At 38.8% G+C, this 21,510-nt stretch overlaps 1 protein-coding gene across 1 annotated transcript in view; it reads right to left on the reverse strand.

Annotated features, from left to right (window-relative positions):
* Positions 1–21,510, reverse strand: part of LOC126416583 (coiled-coil domain-containing protein 170) — a 320,658-nt gene that overhangs the window by 98,727 nt on the left and 200,421 nt on the right. Inside the window, exons 8-10 of the mRNA XM_050084335.1 lie at positions 13,162–13,362; positions 12,200–12,343; positions 7,374–7,445 (exon numbers count right to left, since the gene is read on the reverse strand). Of these exons, the coding sequence (XP_049940292.1) occupies positions 7,374–7,445; positions 12,200–12,343; positions 13,162–13,362 (417 nt within the window). The remainder of the gene's footprint in view (positions 1–7,373; positions 7,446–12,199; positions 12,344–13,161; positions 13,363–21,510) is intronic.

Genomic DNA, 21,510 nt, shown 5'->3' on the forward strand with positions numbered 1-21,510 from the left:
AACAGTCTTTCAAACTCTGTTTAAACAGTGGTTCATCTGAAGCCAAGTTTTTAATGGCAGCTGTCAATGATTGAAAATGTGTTTCTTGAATATTGGACCCCAATTTGGACCAAGGCAAGTGATTTAAAGAATGTATATAGATTGTTCTTATTCCTAATATTGGTACTATGTATTGAGCTATTGGCTGAAAATAGAGACGTATTACTTCCAACAAATTTCATTAAGGAATAAATACACTGAGAAGCAGTGGTTAGAATAACCAGTTCCTTGAACAGGTTTATACAGAATTTAAACCACAAATGAATCTTATTACATACTTTTGCACTCTAAAAACTTTTGGTCAATTTTATGGGTTACCCCATAATATGATCCCATATAACATAATACAATGAAAGCATGCAAAGTATACAAGTTTTTCTATATTTATATATCCTACATGTGACATAATTCACACTGCATATATGGATTTATTTAGATGGTTCAGCAGTTCTGCGGTATGTCCTTCCTAACTGAATTTATTATTGATTTGTAATCCCACATATTTAACACTGTCAACCTCTTCAATCTGCATGTCTTCATATGTTATACACATGTTGTAAGGAAATCTCTTACAGGTTCTGCACTGCATTTAGTGGATCTTTTCAAAGTTTAATGACAGTGAATTAGCTTTGAACCATTTATTAATGTCAATGAATATTTGGTTAGCTGCCCTTTCTAAATCTGCACGTATTTGCTATTTACTGCAACGTTTGTTATCATCTGCAAACAAAACAAACTTAGCAACTGGTGATGTAATTGACATGAGGTCATTAATGCACATAAGAAGAAGCAATGGACCCCAAATCCAATGAAGACCGATTGCTTAATCCACAAGTATTTCACAATGACACCCTTTGTTTCCTTTTAGTTAGGTATGACTAGAACCATTTCCCAGCATTGTCAGCAACACCATAATATTCTAATTTACTTAAGAGAATGCAGTGATTCACACCTTCAAAGGCTTTTGACAGGTCGCAGAAAACCCCAGTAGTCTCTAATTTGTTATCTAATTGATTAATTACATTCTCACTGTACATGTAAATAGCCTTCTCTGTATTGGAACCCTTAAGGAATCCAAACTGTGACTTGGACAATATTTTATTTGCAGTCAGATGCTTAAGAAGATGCATGAACACAACTTTTCAAATATTTTTGAAATATCTGGCCAAAGTGAAATGGGTTGATAGTTTGACAGTATCTCTTTATCTGCCTTCTTGTAAAGAGGCTTAACTTCAGCATATCTTAGCTAGTCTGGAAATGTTCTGTTGATAAGAGGTTGATTGCTAAATAATTTACAGTAGAATTCAATCCACATGAGCACTCTTAGATTAACTTTGTTGATATCATAACCACTAGAATATTTTCATTTTAAGAATTTTATGATGAATGCTATATCTTTGGGAGATGTGTCATTTTCATTTTACTGAAGTTATTTGTAAAGACTGGTCTCAGATACTGCATTGTGCTGTTGACTGAACCTGTTAACCCTAAGCTCTCAGTAACAGATACAAAATATTTGCTTATGTGGTTTACCAATCTACATGCACTTGTTACCAATGTCTCATTTATTTTTAGAGCTATATGTTTCTCTTCCTTTTCGGCTCCACCTGTATTTGTCTTCACTATATCCCATATAGTTTCTATTTTGTTGCCTGATGTAATGATCTTTTTCTCATAATAAAGTTGCTTACATTTCTGGGTACTTGCTTCAATATTTTGCAGTATTCTTTCTAATGCATTACAATGCTAACATCAGAGCTATTCCTAGATAGTAGATACAGTCTCCTTTTTGTCTCACATGATATCTTTATTCCTTGTGTAATCCATGATTTATTCTTAAACTCCTGTCTGATCTGTGTTATCTGTAGTGGAAAATAATATTCAAAAAAGGAAGAAACTTTATTAATGAATGCTTTGTATTTTCTAGTTGAATCAGAAGTAATGTAAACATCTATCCAGTTCATGTCTTTGAGTAATCTCCTAAAATATCCTGATAAGTTTCAAATTTAATATAAGATGCTGCATGTCATGATCAGATAGCCCAGATACTGTTGGTTTTGTGGTATGAGTTTTTTTACCTAGATTTGTCTAAAAAGATATTATCAATAGAAGTCTCAGAGCATTTGAATACCCTAGTTGCATAGTTCACAGTAGGAATTAAAGTGAATGACAGGGTTATTGATTGCAGTAACTGTTCACTGACAGAGCTCTTCAATGAATCCACATTAAAATCACCAGCAACTACTATTTCCTTGATTATTACTGTGAGACGGAACAACACAGCTTCCAGATTTTTTATGAAGAGGTTAAAGTTTCCTGAAGGTACTCTCTATATACTATTATAAAGGACTTATTATGAAATACTACTTCTGTTGCATAAGCTTCTAAGTGCTGCTCCAAGCAAAATTTATTAATACCAATACCCTTGAAATTAAAACAGTTTCTGGCAAATGTGGCAGCTCCTCTTTTCTCCATATTTTCTCTACAGAAGTAAGCAGCTAACTTGAATCTAGTAACATTTAACAATCTATACCAGCAGTCACATCATGTTCAGAGAGGCAGATTATATCAACTGGTTTGATCAACTCTAATTCTTCAACACAAATAAGCAACTCATGAACATTACCCCTCAGTCCTTGGATATTCTGGTGCAATATGGATAGCTGATTTGGTGCACTGGCTGCATTACAACTCTATGAACTAATTTTTCTGTCAGTTTTTGAATACCTCCAGTTTCAGTTAGGGGCTGTTTGCATGAATTGTGCCCATTAAAATTTGCTTTCTGGATGCGGGTTTTATCAATGCGAATGTCATTTTCAACCTGCCTCTGAACATCTTTTCTTTCTGCCCTCCCTTACCTAAAAAAACTGCTATTCAGTTACTTGTAACTACTGGCACTTTACCACATGTGATAGAGTCTCTCCCCCCCCCCCCTCCCCCCATCCTTAAGTTATTTGCTATTAACCCAGACAGTTTTCCCTTCCCTTTCCTGTTGAGGTATAGGCCGTGCCTAGTACAGTTGCACCTACTGATAAGATACCTGATCCAAGCAGATGTTCCATCTCTAAATGAACTCTCCTAACAGAAGAGTTTAAAAGAGCTATTCATGGAGCCTCAGAACACACACAAGGCCAGCACCATTATGTCTCATTGCTGAAGCTATCTTTACCAGGTCACCCTCATTTACATGTATCTCTGTTGTCAGAACAAATCACATGTAGTAACCCACAAATGCAGATAATCTTCCTGAAATTTCTGTATGTAATGATCTATTGAGTGAAGTACACATTTAATATCAGTTTATGTGTAATGAATTCTTTCTTAGTTCATTCATAATCTTTGTCATCAGTAGTGGCATGTCTGAGCAAATTACATCAAATTTGTTCAAAAGGTGTATTCCATTAAAAGGTTTGGCTAATAAAGCACATAATTTTAATCAATGGAAAATCCAGGGTGGAATGTAATAATATTATGAAAAGGAAAGTTGCCACTCACCATATAGTGGAGATGCTGAGTCGCTGATAGGTACAACAAAAAGACTGTCACAAATATATGGTGAGTGGCAACTTTCCTCTTCATAATATTAAAGCACACAATTTATTGATTTCTACTTCATCTCATGGCACTGTTGTGTACATCAACAAAATGTTCAAATGGCTCTGAGCATTATGAGACTTAACTTCTGAGGTCATCAGTCAACTAGAACTTAGAACTACTTAAACCTAACTAACCTAAGGACATCACACACATCCATGCCTGAGGCATGACTGTAGCACCCCTAGAACTGCTCGGCCACCCTGGCCGGCTGTACATCAACAGAATGAATGAGTAAAGGATAACAATTAGTGAAATAAAGTAGAATCGATTTCCTTATCTATCTGCTAATGTCCAGAGCACACTAGTTTTGAAACAATTTATCAGTGCAGAAGTATTACTGTTGTTTGCATTGGTTTTGGAACAGTTAATTTTGTTTTCATTGAGTTATCTAGAAAATCTAATGTAATTAATCTAATGCGAATGTCAACTAATGTAAAAGACACAAAGATCATACACACCCAGCTACAGTTTGACATCCAGTTTAGGTGGATATCTCTTTGTCATTCTTTATGAGCATTCAGTTTTCACAAACAATAGTGTACAGGACAGTTATAATGAAATGGTTCCGTAGAGCATGTCAATAAGTAATTATCATTTTATATGTGGATGGGAATCACTACTCATTGGACAGCACTGTGACTGTGCACACATGCTACCTCCCCACATTAGTAATCATTAGTTTCCATTTGTCTTTGTGGTATTTAACATCTTTCCTATTCAGTGTGTAACGATCTATCTTTGTATAGACATTACAAGGGACATTCAATAAACAATGCAATTTTTTTTTCTTAAAGAAGGTTGGTTTTATTCAGGATTTCAATACACCATACTATTCCTCACTCTTTTGGCTACAAAACACTATTTTTCAACATAACCTCCATTCAGTGTGATTGCCTTATGCCACCTTAGTGGGAGGGCCTGTATGCCTGCATGGTATGACTCTACTGGTCGACGCTGGAGCCAATGTCTTGCTGCACCAATAACCTCACCATCATCCATATACTGCTTCCCATGGGGTGTATCCTTCATTGGGCCAAATGGATGGAAGTTGGAAAGTGTGAGATCTGGGCTGTAGACTGGATGAGGAAGAATAGTCCAATGAAGTTCTGCGAGCTGCTCTCAGATGTGCAGACTTGTTCCAGGCCTTGTAATGTCATGGAGAAGGAGAAGTCTGTTTATGTTTTTGTGGTGATGAACAAGCTGAAGTCATTTCTTCGATTTTCCTGATGGAAGCACAATACACTTCAAAATTGAGGAAGAACAGTCCAATAAAGTTCTGTGAGCTTCTCTTGGGTGTACAGATTTGTGCAAGGCTTTGCAATGTCATGGAGAAGGTGAGGGAGGATATCAAACAGAATAACTCCTTCAGAGGCCCAGAAAACCATTGCCATGACTTTACTAGGTGATATTGCAACTTTGAACTTCTTCTTTGGATGTGAGGCAGTGTAGCACCACTCCATGGATTACTGTTTTATTTCTGGTTTGAACTGATGAACACACATTTCATCACCTGTGATGATGTTTGATAAAAAACTGTAATGATCAGCTTTGTATGTGTAAGCACTTATAATCTTCTGTTATGCGGCGAGGCTCCCAATAGGCGTACACCACTGACTACCCCAACTGGTGGACTATTGTGTTAGGTGGACTATTGTGTTAGAACTGCCAACAGAGATATCCAGTTATGCAGTGAGGTGTTCGACTGTGAGCCTCTTCAAATGAAAGTGTCTGCATGTTTCAGTATTTCAGGAGTTGCAGCTGTGCGTGGCCACCTGGCACGCAGAGGAATGCACAGGGATGTGTGATGTTGTTGCAATGATTGCAGAAGTCTTGCTCAATGAATCACTGTGCTTTTTTTCAGTGCCATGTCTCTGTAGACATTCTACAAGCACCTATGAATATCTGTGATGCTCTGGTTTTCCACCAAAAGAAACTCAATGACAGCTCTCTACTTGGCATGCACATCTGTTACAGATGCCATTTGGAAGGCTACATATAGCACCACTACCTATTGGAATTTCATGAAACTGTAGGGGAAGAGGTGGGAATATTTCATGATGTCCCACAGCAAATTCTGCATTGTTTCAACAGGAACTGGCTGAGGAAAAAAAAGTGTTGCATTACTGTTGAATGCCTCTTGTACATTTCATTATGTGTTTCCTCGATTTAATTATCATCAAAGCATATAGTTTTTGTCAAAGCTACTTGCTATAATCTATGCCATATATTTGAAGGACTTTAACTTGATGTCTTTCATAATTTGCAGTAAAGCGGCTACTTTTAAAAATCCCACTGTTGTCTAATTGCACTATTCAGCTACTACACAACTGAAAATGTGAGTGTAATAAATAAAGTTGAAGCATAACAATTCAGCATTGTATCAAAAGTGACATATTTAAAATTAGTTATGTTTCCCAGAGTGCTAACATAGGATTTTGTATCCACAATCCCAGTATTCAAGGTGTGGGTAGTATGACAGGTTTTAATTTAGTTTTAAATTTATCAAGATTTACATTTTACCATCCTATGTGTGTGACTAATTAATTAATTTCTCCAGTTATGCAGATCCCATCAAATAACAGAACTTTCAGTGATGTGGATTAAGCAAAGATACATGTTAAGAATACAGATGCAACTCTTAGAAACTTAACCTGTAAACTGCATTAACAACAAACAAATCTGTACTGCTTGTTAATATTCGTGCTTACGCTAGCTAAATTTAACCTAGCAAATTAGAAGGAAAGTCACTACTATGAAAGTAAGCTGCTGCTTCCTCAGTTACATTAAATAGCTGCTGTTTGTCTTCTATTAGTACCTGAGTGAGTGTCTTGTTGAGGAATTTTGCATCTGAAGGGAAATTTCTACTTTGTATCCTAAACAAATGCTCTACCATTTTGTGGAAATTATTTTTATGTCTCCTACTGTGATCACACGTACCAAAGTTAATTTAAAACTGAATTTTATTATACGTAATGAATAACACTGAAGAAGAAATCCATAAGCACGTAAGTGTAAATGTTCCATGTTTCTATCAGAATCTACATAACATTTTTCTTTGCTCATTTTTGCATCATAATACTTCATTGAGCTTAGATTCATCATATCAAAAGATTATCCAATAACATTGGGAAAAGAAACCCCATTAAATATGTTAGCAGTTTTGTGTGTTGGTCAAGAAAGTGACATACACACCTAGAAGTAAAGCACAATCATCTGAGATTTTGGATCCGTTTATCAGTATACTGATTTTATACATATGAGCATCATTTATTATTTCCTGAAGAGAATACATGAGAGAGTGACAAACAGATGTAACTATGAAGCTAAAGTTTATCTGAGTATGTCTAATAGAGAGCTCGGATTTTAAAGGTCTAAATTTGCATTTTTTTGAGAAGATTTGAATTAGAATAGAAATAACAATTAAAAAAAATAATAATGGAAAGTCCAGGATGGAATAACAACAATATTATGAAAAGGACAGATTACTGCTCACCACACAGAGGAGACACTGAGTCACAGATAGGCACAATGAAAAAACTGCTAGCACGTCACTGCATCCGTCTGTGGATCAGCGTCTCCTCTTTGTGGTGAATAGCAATCTATTCTTTTCATAATTTTCAAAGCAATGTCTTCTAACTTTTAAGAATGTGTTTTTACATATAGTGAATAGAGTGAGACTCTAATCTACGTGCTTGTGTTCCAACATGAAGCTTAATGCTTTGAGATAGAAGCCTTACTTCTCGAAGTGGTAGATCAGGGAACGAACATTCCCTCCTCAATCGTGGGTACGTTCCATAAAGCCACCAGTACTGATACAAGAAAAGAGATGATATAGTTTGAAGAAAAATAATCAGGAACATAAGAACAAAAAGTAAAAAGAAAAAGAGGGTAATTGAAGCTTAGACTGTAAAGATGTGAGTGTAAAACCTCTAAGTGCAAATCCACGATTTGTTTTCCCTAGTGTGCTCCAGTTTTGACAAACCTTTAACTTCACTTGTTTGCTTGATTATAAAGGATAATATAGTGTCTTTTCCACGCAAATTAAAAAAATTATTCATTACTGAAATATATAGATATTGAGAAGCAATGTAAAGTTACAAATACTCTGAAGTGCTTAATAGTATTACGAGTATATATTATAGACAAGAAAACTAAGTATGAAATATTCCAACTGAAATAATGATACAGTACATAAAATCCTACGCATATTTTTCAGATCCTAAAATCCAAATGGTAAGGAAGATTCACAATTTTTTTAACAGAATCACCTGCTAACTTTCTAAGAGACATATTCATGTGCCTTTAGAAAATGGATGCTGGTAATAATCAGAAAGCTAAGCATAGAAAATATACCACTTGAAAGACCTACATTGATGGGTTGTTATGCACTTGGAAATGATAAATTAAACATAACTTTTAACAATGTGGGAAAAGATAGATTGTAACTTACCATCAAGATGAGAAACTAAGTTGCAGACAGGCATAATTAAAAGACTCTTACACGTAAACTTTTGGCCACAGCCTTCATCAGAAAAAGAGAAACACACATCATTCATTCACACAAGCAAGCACACTTCATGCACACCTGGTTGTCAACTTCAGCAGCTTGGGCCACAGTGCAACTATCACATGGGATGGAAGCAGCAATCTGGAGGGGGTGAGGAAGGGGAAGGGAAGGGGGAGGGGAAGGGATAGCAGTGTACGAGTGAGGGGAGAAGGAGCACTGTCTGGTGGAGCGTGCAGGGGCTAGAATGCCAACCGGCACAGTGTCAGGAGAATGTGGGGCAGGGAAATGGTGAAAATGGAATAAAAAACGAGAGGAGTGGGGAAAGATGGGTGGGTACATTGGCAGAAGGTGGCAAACAAAGAGGGTGGGAGCCATGAATGGGGAGGAAGTGATAGGAGAGAGGGGGTGAAAACCATTGAGTTTGGGGACACTATGTTACCGCAGCTTGAGGCTGGGATAATTACAGAATCGGAGAAAGTGTTGTAAGGATAACTCCCATCTGCACAGTTCAGAAAAACTGGCAGTGGAGGGGAGGATCAAGAAGGCTTGGGTAGTGAAGCAGCCATTGAAATCAAGCATATTATGGTCAGCTGCATGTTGGGCCACAAGATAGTTTGCTTTGCTCTTGGCCACAGTTTGGCAATGGCCATTTGTCATGGTGGACAGCTGGATGGTAGTATGATCTTTGTGGCAAGGGGTTGGGATTTGAAGTGGCATGGGGATGGACTAGGATGCTGTGGAGGTTGGGTGCGTGATGGAACACCATGTTAGGAGGGGTGGGAAGGATCTCAGGTAGGATGTCCCTCATTTCAGGGCATAATGATAGGTAATCAAAGCCCTGGTGAAGAATGTTGTTCCAGTCCAGGCTGGTACTGGGTGATGAAGGGACACTCCTTTGTGGCTGGTACTTGGTAGGTGGTGGAGGATTGGTGGGGTGCGAGGAGAAATGGGATGAGAGATCTGTTTGCAGACTAGGTCTGGGGGATAGTGCCTGCTGTGAAGGCCTTGGTGAGACCGTCAGCATACTGGATAAGGGAACTCTTGTCACTGCAAATACACCATCCCCAATTGGCCAGGCTGTGTGGGAAGCATTTTTTTGGTGAAAGGGGTCATCATCATCATCATCAGTGTTCTGCTTAAAGGCAGGTTTTCACATGGTAGTTCTCCAGGCTGTCCGGTCTTCTGCCACTCTTCAGGTCTGCATAATTTCCTCTTCCCTTTATGTCGTCTATCATCTTGTATCTCCTTCTTCCTCTCAGTCTTCTCCCACAAATCAATCCTTCCAAAGCATTTACTAGCAAGCACTCCCTTCTCAGTGAATGTCCCAACCAGTTCTTTTTCCTTTCTCTTACAATCTTCAGCAGACATCTTCTCTCACCAACTCTTTCCAATACTCTTTCATTACTCACTCTTCCCATCCAGCTTATTCTCTCCATTCTCCTCCACATCCACATCTCAAATGCTCCTAACCTTTTTTCATCCTCTCATCTCAGTGTCCATGTTTCTGCCCCATATAGTGCTACACTCCAGACAAAACATTTGCCAAGCCTTTTCTTTAGTCCTTTATCTAATTTGCCACATAAGAGTCTCCTCTTTCCGTTGAATGCCTCCTTCGCTATGGCAAATCGAGTTTTCACCACCTAGTGACATCTCAAGTCTTCAGTTATTGTGCTTCTGAGATATTTAAATTCACTTAATTGGCTAATGGTAGATTGTCCTATTTTAATATTGGACAGTCTGTGTCTTGTAGTAATGACCACATTCTTTGTTTTTGCTGTGTTTATTTGCATCCCATATTCCACACAAGCTTCATTCAGATCTTTGAGCATGTTATTCACTGTCCGCTCACTTTCTGCCACTAATACCATGTCATCAGCAAATCTTATACATTCTATTCTCTTTCCACCAATACATATTCCTCTTTTCCCATCTAAGCTTTTCGCAACAATCTCTTCAAGGTATACGTTAAACAACAGTGGGGAAAGGCAACAACCTTGTCTAACACCTTGTCCAATGTTGCTTCCTTCTGGCATTTCATTTCCAGTCCTTATCTTACTTTCTGGGGTAAATATAGATTCTGTATCAGTCGCCTCTCTTTCCAATCTACTCCTTTCCTCTTCAAGATATCCATCAGCTTGTTCCACTGAACTCTGTCAAAAGCCTTTTCTAAATCTATAAAAACAGCGAAGATTTCTCTACCCTTTTCCATATATCTTTTCCCTATAGTTCTTAGCAAGCCAATGGCATCTCTTGTTCCTTTTCCTCTTCTAAATCCGAATTGCTTCTCTGCAATCCCTCTATCCAGCTTGCCATATAACCTTCTATTCAACACTCTCAGCAAGACTTTAGCTGCATGAGAAATTAGACTGATGATCTGGTGCTCTTCACATTTTTTTAGTGTTTCTCTTTTTCTCTATTGGTATCATAACTGTTACAGCGAAGTCCTCAGGCCATTCCCCTTTGTCATATATCTCGTTACAAAGGTAGACTATTTCTTTTTTGCCTTGTTTCCCAGACTCTTCAACAGTTCTGCTGGAAAATCATCTATTCCACATGCCTTCCTATTCTTCATCTCCTTCAGCACCTTTTCTACTTCTGCTTCCAAGATGGTAAATCCCTTTCCATCTTCCGGCACATATTGCTCCTCTTCAATCTTAATTTTGCTTTGCATTTCATCCCCCTTATACAGACATTCAATATATTCTTGCCATCTGTTCAAAACCTCCTGTGGTTCTTCTGCTAGAGTACCATCCGCTCTTTCTATGAAAACTGTCAAAATGCTGGTACTCTTGGTGTTTGGTTGGTTTAATGTGAACAGAGGTGCAGATGGAGCTACCACAGAGGAGGAGGTCAATGTCTAGGAAGGCAGCACCATGCATTGAGGAAGAACAGGTGAAGTGGGTGGGAGAGAAGGCATTGAGCTTATGAAGGAATGAAGATAGGGTGTCTTGGCCCCGAGTCCACATCGCGAAGATATCATCAATGAATTGGTTCATGCAACATATACTCCACTCTCATAATTGTCCTGACCACAACCTATGGTAATATACTGTCGCCACATCCCTCACCCAACAGTTTCCACTCCCTCTGTCCTATCACTATCTCCCCATTCTTGTCTCCCAACCTCTTTGTTTCCTGCTCTCTGCCAATGTTCCTGCCCATATTTCTCCACTCCTCTCCTTTTTCGTTCCATTTTTCTCACGTCCCTGCTCCACAACCTCCTGATGCTGTGCCTGTTGGCATTCTAGTTCCTGCACACTCCACCAGACAGTGCTCCTCTCTCCCTCCCATCAGTACACTGCAGTCCCTTCCCCTTTCCTACCGCCTCCAGACTGCTGCTTCCATTCCGTGTGATAGCTGCACATTCTGGTCTGAGCTGCTGGAGTTGGCAGTCATGTGCGTGTGTGAGGTGTGCTTGCTTGTGTGAATGAATGGTGCGTATTTCTCTTTTTCAGATGAAAACCATGGCTGAAAGTTTATGTGTAAATGTCTTTCAATTGTGCCTGTCTGCAACTTAACATGTCATCTTTATGACAAATAGCAATCTGTCTTTTCCTACATTATTGCTATTGCTACTGGAGTTTCCATTGTTAAAGATAACTCTTAACAAACAATGGGAAATCCAGGACTGAATAATAATATGGATTAAAATAGACGGCTGCTCACCACATAGAGGAAGCAAATGAACAACAGACATGCATATTTAAAAGTAGACTGTTGGATAAGCTATTGGATTAGATCCTTCACCAGATGTGTGTATCTATGGTATTAGTCTGAGGGCTTACCCAACAGTCAGCTGATGAACACCTCCTCTATGTGGTGAGTAGCAATCGATACCAATTCATGTGATTTTTAACAGATATTTACTTACTCTATTGGTGCTCAATTGACACATAAACTCTCTATTGTGTAAGATATTTTAACAATGGAATCTTTTACAACTTTCAATGAAAGGAAATATTTGGGTATTGCCATCAGTAGCTTTCTTTTAACTTTGTCATAACATTCTAAGAAAAATTTAAGCATATGTATCAGGTAGATAAATGTGAATCTTACCTTGTCTATTATCTTCTCGTTTTCTAATCGTGCTAGTTGTTCTGCCCTTGCCAATAAAGAGTCAGTTATCAAATCGACACCAACATCCTTTGATATCTCATCCACACTGAGGACACGTGCCAGTCTTTCTAGGAATGACATGAACTGGAAGGAACATTGTTATTCAGCTTGTCTCATATAACAGTACATGCATGTCATTTAAACCATTCTACTCATTTTAGAAATCTCCCTTCAGTTTTACTCAGCATTTATGGTTTAAGTATTTATTTTGTTGTATGAAAAAGGGCAAAACATCTACTTTACCATCCCAAATGTCGTAGCAGATCAAGGTCCATCTTAATATGAGGTATTAATTTCATACCTTCAATGACAAATGCTCTTTCTTCAGGAGAAAGAAGCAAAAATATGTAAAGGGAAAGATACCACAGTGATGATGGAAAAACACTGACAAAACAGGATAAGGACAAGGTTCAGCATGAAACAAGATGTAAGTTAGTAGCAGAGTGCAGTAGATGATATTTAAAAATGTGACAGTTTGGTGGAATGGAGACAGTAATAGACATGTCAAAGATAAGAAAAATGGAAATTAGAATATTAGAACAGAAATGCAAGAAGTAGAGAGTTGTGAAGGGTATGTGGGGAAATGTTCTTACAGAACATATTAAAGGTGAGAAAAATAATGCTAACAAAAGTAAATAACAAATGAAAAACAGTTCTAATTTTGTTACTTCCTGGGCATGTTCATGCAAGGAAAAGATTATAACAAATATTAATCAGGAGAGACAAAAATAGTGCTGAGCTTATAAGTTAATATCACTTAAGTTTAATTTGCAGGTAGAAAGTTTCCTAACAGTGCATGACATGATTTTCTAGTAATTATACGAGTTAAGCCTGTAAGATTCTGTTCACATTTCATACTGCTCAAGTTGAACCCAAAAGACCATGCAACTGTTATAATATACCGTATTCTTATCACGGCGTAGTCCATCCTTTGTCACTTCAGCCATTGACAGATCACTCTCTGTCTTATTAAGTCGAGACTCTACAACAGCTTTCTCATCCTGCAGAAGACGTATCCGAGCATTTGCTTGTTCGTTTTGTTCTATCTGTCTATTCAGTTGCTGTGTAAGGCTTGCCACTTTGTCTCGAAGTTCTTCCAGTTCCTGGAACAAAGATGTAGTGTGTACCAAAGAATTATGTATGTATGTATAAGAAGGGAGACACTGAAAGAAAAAGAGAGAGAGAGAGAGAGAGAGAGATCAAAATGAGAACTGTGATAATCAAATTTACAGAAGAGATCGTATAAATGGGGGTGGGAAGTGAGGGAAAGAAAAAGAAAAAGAAGAAAAAAACATATGTTCAGGTCTATGAGAAAAAAGTGAAATGTTCATGGCCTGACAGCAATTTGTGTTGTTGTCAGTAATGCATTTAATTTGTGAAATAGTGCTCCTTCAAGTCAATGGAATTTGTGCAATATTTTCCAAATGTGTAGAATTCATCTCTGAAAGGCAGTTCTGGTTGGTCCAAAAAATTCCCATTTGTTGTCATTAGCCACTCTCTCTACAAATTATCTGAATATCTAGATTCAGGTTCTGTTACCTACATGGCTAGCAGCAGTGTTTGTTAAAAAACTGTGTGGCAAGTAATATTTTCCTATAAACAGAAGATAGTATATATTGAAGTAAAAAAAAGTTTTGTTTTACAAAAAAAGATAAATAGCAGCAATATAATAAAATTGCAGATGCAGCAGAATTTTTCAAAGTAGTAGCTATCTTACTAATTTACTAATTAAACAATGGACATTCATTTACTGACAAAACAATGGAATGTATGAATATTATGAAAATGACAGTTGGCACTCACCATATACCCTGCAGGCCACAGTATGGTGCATTGTAAAGGGTACTTAGTACCATTACTAATCATTTCCTTCCTTGTTCCTATTACAAATAGAGCAAGGGAAAAATGAATGCCTATATGCCTCTGTAAGACCCCTGATTTCATGGACCTTATGCCGAATGTACATTGCTCACAATAGAGTAGCTCTGCAGTAAACTTCAAATGTCAATTTTCTAAATCGTCATAACAGTGTTTCACAAAATGAATGTTGTCTTCCTCCTAGGGATTCCCATTTCAGTACACGAAGCATCTCAATAATACTCACATATTGATCAAACCTTTGATAACACATCTGGCAACTCGCCTCTGAATTTCTTCAATATCTTCCTTTAATTTAACCTGATGGGGGTCCCAAACACTTGAGCTGTACTCAAGAACAGACTGCATTCATGTTCTGTGTGCCATCTCCTTTACAGATGAACCACCATTTTTCTAAAATTCTCCCAATGAAAGGAAGTCAACCATTCACCTTCCCTACTACCATCCTTACATGCTTTGTCAATTTCATATCACTCTGCAGTGTTACACATAGATACTTAAATCATGTGACTGTATCAAGCAGCATGGTACTAAAGTGGTTTTCAAACATTACAGGATTGTTTTTCTTGCTCATCTGCATTAACTTACATTTTTCTACACTTACAAACAGAGGAAGTTGCCACTCATCACAACAATTAGAAATTTTGTCATCTTGCAACCTCCTAAGTCACCCAATGATGAGACCTTGCTATAATCACAGCGTCATCAGTAAACAGGCGCCGATTGTCCATCAGACCATTGATGTATATAAAGAGTAAGAGCAGTCCTATTGCACTTCATTGGGGCTCTCCCAACAATACCTTGTGAACACTCACTGCTGAGGACAACGTACTGGGTTTTGTTACTTAAGAAGTCTTCAGTGACTCACATGTATGGGAACCTATCCATAAGCTCATACTTTCATAACCAGTTTTCAGTGAGGCATTGCGTCAATCACTTTCTGAAAATTTAGGAATGTGAAATCTGCCTGTTGCTCCTCATCCATGACTTGTAGGGTGTCATGCCAGAAAAGGCCAAGTAGATTTTCTCTCTTTATAAAATTGTGCTAATTTGTGGACAGGAGCTTTCTATCCCAAGGAAATCTCTTATATTCAATCTGAGACTAAGTTCTGTGGAAAACTGTTGTTATGGATATTAGTCTGTAATTTTGTGAGTCCATTCTTTTACCCTTCTTCTGATAGGAGTAACATGCATTTTTTTCCAATTGCTTGGGACTATGAAATGGCTGAGAGATTCATGATAAATGCAAGCTGAGTAATGGGCAAAGTGACTGGACAGAAACATTGAACCCATTTAACGATTTTATGCATAGGACCAGAATTTTCTTGAGTTCATGGCAAGATCTTCTGCTTATGCAGGATGGCAGTAGTTGTCATATGCTTCGCACATAAATCTTTCTACAGATGACAAAATTTCTACTTGGAGTACAACAGTTTGCTTCCTCAGCATTTTCTAAATTTCATTATTAAAAGACAGTGGGCCCTATTCCCCATGCCCAGTCACTCATTGACCAGCCTGGTGTTGCAATGGAAAACAGGAAAAGGAAAGCTGAAGTTATAAATGTCAAGTTTAAGAAATTATTCACATAGGGGAGATGACCTTGGAGATCTGCTCTTAAATTTCGTCTTACGGAACTAGATATATGAATAAGTAAATAAATGAAAAAAAATTTTACTGTCACACAGACTCCCATATGGAGAACTTGTAATAGGCACTCCTTATTTAGAGAAGCATATGAAAGGGTTGAAAACTCGAATCTAAGCCGCACTTTTTTTCCGGTTTTTGTGATCCAAAAAACCGCCTATGGCTTAGAATCAGGTGCAAAGTAAGCGGAAGTTCTGAAAAATGTTGGTAGGCGCCCCCAAAACTAACTTCTGCTATCGAATATATGTAGCGCTACACAGGCATGCTTTCCACACACAAAGATAAATACTGGCCCAAAACCACTGCGTCAGTAAATAAATTAATAAAAAGGTGGAAGACAAGCTTTTTTCTCCACCCCGAGTTTCAACCACTGCATTTTCATACATTAGCCAACGAAGTAAATACAAATTCCATATTGTTCATCTTCGAATGTAGCAGCGTTTCAATGTACTACGAAAACCCGATTGGCAAGACTGTTTGGGATGTTTGTCAATATGGCCAACTCTACGTTCTGAATTCTTTCCTACCTGTGAGAAGAGATGGTTGCTAATAGGAACTTTTATGAATTGTGAACCACATGAAGTATTCTCTTCACCATAAGAATAATATGAATATAAGCATTTTACCATGTATGCTTTCATGTTTGGTGCTATCTCATTTAAATCCTGTTTGCCTAATAAACTACGAAACTAGAGTGAGACAACAGCAAACACGGAAGAATATACACTCCTGGAAATGGAAAAAAGAACACATTGACACCGGTGTGTCAGACCCACCATACTTGCTCCGGACACTGCGAGAGGGCTGTACAAGCAATGATCACACGCACGGCACAGCGGACACATCAGGAACCGCGGTGTTGGCCGTCGAATGGCGCTAGCTGCGCAGCATTTGTGCACCGCCGCCGTCAGTGTCAGCCAGTGTGCCATGGCATACGGAGCTCCATCGCAGTCTTTAACACTGGTAGCATGCCGCAACAGCGCGGACGTGAACCGTATGTGCAGTTGACGGACTTTGAGCGAGGGCATATAGTGGGCATGCGGGAGGCCGGGTGGACGTACCGCCGAATTGCTCAACACGTGGGGCGTGAGGTCTCCACAGTACATCGATGTTGTCGCCAGTGGTCGGCGGAAGGTGCACGTGCCCGTCGACCTGGGACCGGACCGCAGCGACGCACGGATGCACGCCAAGACCGTAGGATCCTACGCAGTGCCGTAAGGGACCGCACCGCCACTTCCCAGCAAATTAGGGACACTGTTGCTCCTGGGGTATCGGCGAGGATCATTCGCAACCGTCTCCATGAAGCTGGGCTACGGTCCCGCACACCGTTAGGCCGTCTTCCGCTCACGCCCCAACATCGTGCAGCCCGCCTCCAGTGGTGTCGCGACAGGCGTGAATGGAGGGACGAATGGAGACGTGTCGTCTTCAGCGATGAGAGTCGCTTCTGCCTTGGTGCCAATGATGGTCGTATGCGTGTTTGGCGCCGTGCAGGTGAGCGCCACAATCAGGACTGCATACGACCGAGGCACACAGGGCCAACACCCGGCATCATGGTGTGGGGAGCGATCTCCTACACTGGCCGTACACCACTGGTGATCGTCGAGGGGACACTGAATAGTGCACGATACATCCAAACCGTCATCGAACCCATCGTTCTACCATTCCTAGACCGGCAAGGGAACTTGCTGTTCCAACAGGACAATGCACATCCGCATGTATCCCGTGCCACCCAACGTGCTCTAGAATGTGTAAGTCAACTACCCTGGCCAGCAAGATCTCCGGATCTGTCCCCCATTGATCATGTTTGGGACTGGATGAAGCGTCGTCTCACGCGGTCTGCACGTCCAGCACGAACGCTGGTCCAACTGAGGCGCCAGGTGGAAATGGCATGGCAAGCCATTCCACAGGACTACATCCAGCATCTCTACGATCGTCTCCATGGAAGAATAGCAGCCTGCATTGCTGCGAAAGGTGGATATACACTGTACTAGTGCCGAGATTGTGCATGCTCTGTTGCCTGTGTCTATGTGCCTGTGGTTCTGTCAGTGTGATCATGTGATGTATCTGTCCCCAGGAATGTGTCAATAAAGTTTCCCCTTCCTGGGACAATGAATTCACGGTGTTCTTATTTCAATTTCCAGGAGTGTACATATCATGTCACGTTTATATTCGTATTATTCTTATGCCTAGTAGTGATACAGTCAGAAATGAAGCATGGAAATTGACTAGATTTTTAAATCTAAGATGACTCCAATTTCTGTGGAGAATGTAATGTACTAAAGAGGCGTCTGCAAAGATTTTCAAACAGAGAAAAATTTTCGCTGAACTCTCGTTCAAAACATCTTCTATCATACACAGTCTATTATTTGGTTCTTGTTGATCATTATCAAATAAAGCAGCAGTGTAAGTAGCAAAAAATAGCAGTCTCTTGCCATTGTTTCGCTAATGAGACCATTCCTCTCTTTTTTTTTTTTTTTAATTGTAAGCGGTGGTAGCGTGCACAAAAGCAAGATATCCCGCGAGCAGCGACAGACCGTAAACAGTCATTATCAGAATGCAACAAACAATGCATGACACAGTACAGTACTACATTTTCAGCTTAGAGTGATGGAAACACCTATAACAAAGAGAATGACACTTATCAGATCAGAGAAAAATAAGCAATCAATTCAAACCAGACAAAGCACGTGAAAAAGGAAGGGTACCCGTGTAAATATGGATGGAGTGCCTGACATAACAATAGCTACTTGGTAAAGCTTAACTGTTAAGGTTACGACTCGAACCAAACTACTGTAACTGTATCTTCATCCATTCGACCTCAATTGTGTCTCATGTTACAATGAACCAACTTTGTTTCGATTTGGACGTGCAGCCTAAAACTTTTCTCTCCCCTTGAATTTCGAGTCTCAAATTTCAGGTGCGGCTTAGATTCGGGAAATTTTTTTTTTCCTTTATTTCAAGTCTCATTTTTCAGGTGTGGCTTAGATTCGAGTGCGGCTAAGATTCGAGTAAATATGGTAAGTCATCAGGTCCACATGGAATCCAAATTCTGTTTTACAGAGAGTGCTCTATGGCAATGGTTCCTTACTTAGCTTGCATTTAACACAAATCCCTCAGCCATTGTAAAGCCCCAATTGACTGGAAGAAAGACGTCTGTGTATAAGAAGGGTAAAAGAATGGACCTGCAAAATTACATACACACACTTACTCGGCACACACTTCTCCAGAGGAGACAGTCATTGTCTGTGTGGGATGCAAACAACAGCTTATTTTCTCTTTCTGGCATAAATACTCTCCTAGCCTTCTTGATGGCTTTACTAACCATTGTTGCTATGATAACACCATGATCTCTAATCCCTGTTGCCACTTTGAAGAGCCACCTTTTGAATTCAAACAAGTAAGTGAAAAACAAATAGGCAGGATAATAAATAACCTAAAGAATAAGTTCTCATCTGGATGGGATGGTTTGAGTAGTATCATGATTAAAAAATGTTATAAGGAATTAGTTAAAATAATCACCCACCTGGTAAACTGCAGTATTAGAGAACATACATTTCCAAATGTATTGAAATGGAGCACAGTTAAACCAGTGCATAAAAAAGGATCCAAGGAAGAGGTTTCAAATTTCAGGCCCATATCATTAATACCTGTCTTCAGCAAAGTATTTTAAGTTGTGCTGCTGACACAACTTAGTGACTATTTCTTGAAAAATAAGTTCATAACAGAGACACAACACGGATTCCGAAAAGATCATAGTACTATCACAGCAATTACGGAATTTCTTCACAAAACATATGGTGCCCTTGATCAAGGAATGCAAACAGCTGGCATATTTCTAGACCTTACTAAAGCCTTTGACTCGGTAAACCATGAGTTACTTTTAAGTAAACTTGAGTCATACAATGTAAATGCTGCATCCATGCAATTGCCGGCTATATATTTATTTAACCGCATGCAGTGTACAATGCTGACTTACAAAATCAATAATCAGATCATTAATTTCCAGTCCAAATATGAGACAGTCACACAAGGTGTACCGCAGGGCTCAATTTTGGGCCCTTTCCTTTTCCTAGTGTACATAAATGATATAGAGCAACCTTTCAACTCCCAATTGGTAACCTATGCAGACGATACCTCACTGTTATTTCTTGGTAAACAAAATGATGAGTTAACGTTGGTATCCACTGAGGGACTACAGCAAATAACTACTTATTTCCAAGATCAAGGTTTGAAAGTTAATATCAGTAAATCTCAGTTATTGCCATTTAAACTTACAAACTCACACCAAACCTCTATCAGTAACATAGGTGGAATTGAAGTAGTGGACACAGAAGGCTGCAGATTTCTAGGTATTCACCTAGATGAAAATCTAAGATGGGTAAACCATATCAAATTTTTATGCAATAAAATCAGCAGTTCATTACATCTAATCAGCCAGTTATCAAAAGTAGTCCCACATCAGACATTAAAAACAATTTATTATGGAACCATTTTTCCACAGATTAATTACAGGATAGAGATATGGGATTGTGCTGCCGACATACATATGAACAGAATATTAACCCTACAGAAAAGAGCAATCAGAATTATCCATGGATTAGGGTATAGAGATTCATGCAGGGAAATCTTTGTTCATCATAAATACCTCACAGTCTACTCACTGTATCTTTACAAATTAATTATATTTTTTGTGACACATCAAAACAAAGAAACAAAGTGCTCTGATATGCATGCCTATAATACAAGAAATAAAGACTGCTACTACAGACAAAGCACAAAATTAAAAACAACAGACCATAGTCCATGCATTAGTGGCCAAATATGGTACAACAGATTACCGAGCTCTATAAGGTGCCACAAAGGGAACTTATTCAAAGTGAAACTGAAACATTTCTTGATTGACAAGTGTTTATACTCTTTAAGTGAATATTAATATTAAACTAAAATAAATTATTGTGTATGTGGAATGTTTCCCTTTATTAATTCATGTGTGTGTGTGTATATATATATATATATATATATATTTTTTTTCAGTTTGTTTTAGACCATCTTCGGACCTAAGTGTTCGTGGAGTTGTACTGCCTGCTCCGCTCACTGCCACCAACTACCATCATGATATTAGATCTAAAGATGGTCAAAACAGACTAAAACTAATAACCTCAAAAACGAAAAGTTTCTTGCGGTTAGGACTGTTTATGTTCATTTTAGAGGTCTAAAACATTTCCACTGGATGTGGGCTGTTGTACTAGCTGCTCAAAACAGTTTTTGAAAGAAGGTTCAAAAATACTCCCCAAGACTGCCTGTCAGTACTACCTGCAATCAATCCAAAGATGTCCCCAGTCTATAATCTGTGGCTTAAAGTAGCATCCAATAATACTGCATGATCTGAGCATTTTTACACTACTAAGCAAGACTTCCTTCGAATGATTCCAAAACTGACACGGCAGAGTTGAGTGGCCAGTAAATACATCCAATAATTAAGTTGAGTTCACCTAGACTTATTAAAAGTGTCCAGGTAACTTCAGTTAGACTCAATTTTGACCTCGATAGATGCAATATTTTTTTCAACTGCAGTGAAGACTTCTCCCTCTATGATGTCTAATCTCTCTTTTCAACATATATTCCATGCCCTGCTGAATATTTCAGAGCTTTCTACTTCAGGTTTTAGCCAGCATGACAACTTTCTGGCAGGACAGTAAGTTCAGGAACTTTGTTACAAATACTTCATT

The sequence above is a fragment of the Schistocerca serialis genome, chromosome 8 (assembly GCF_023864345.2).
Source record: "Schistocerca serialis cubense isolate TAMUIC-IGC-003099 chromosome 8, iqSchSeri2.2, whole genome shotgun sequence".
NCBI lineage: Eukaryota > Metazoa > Arthropoda > Insecta > Orthoptera > Acrididae > Schistocerca > Schistocerca serialis.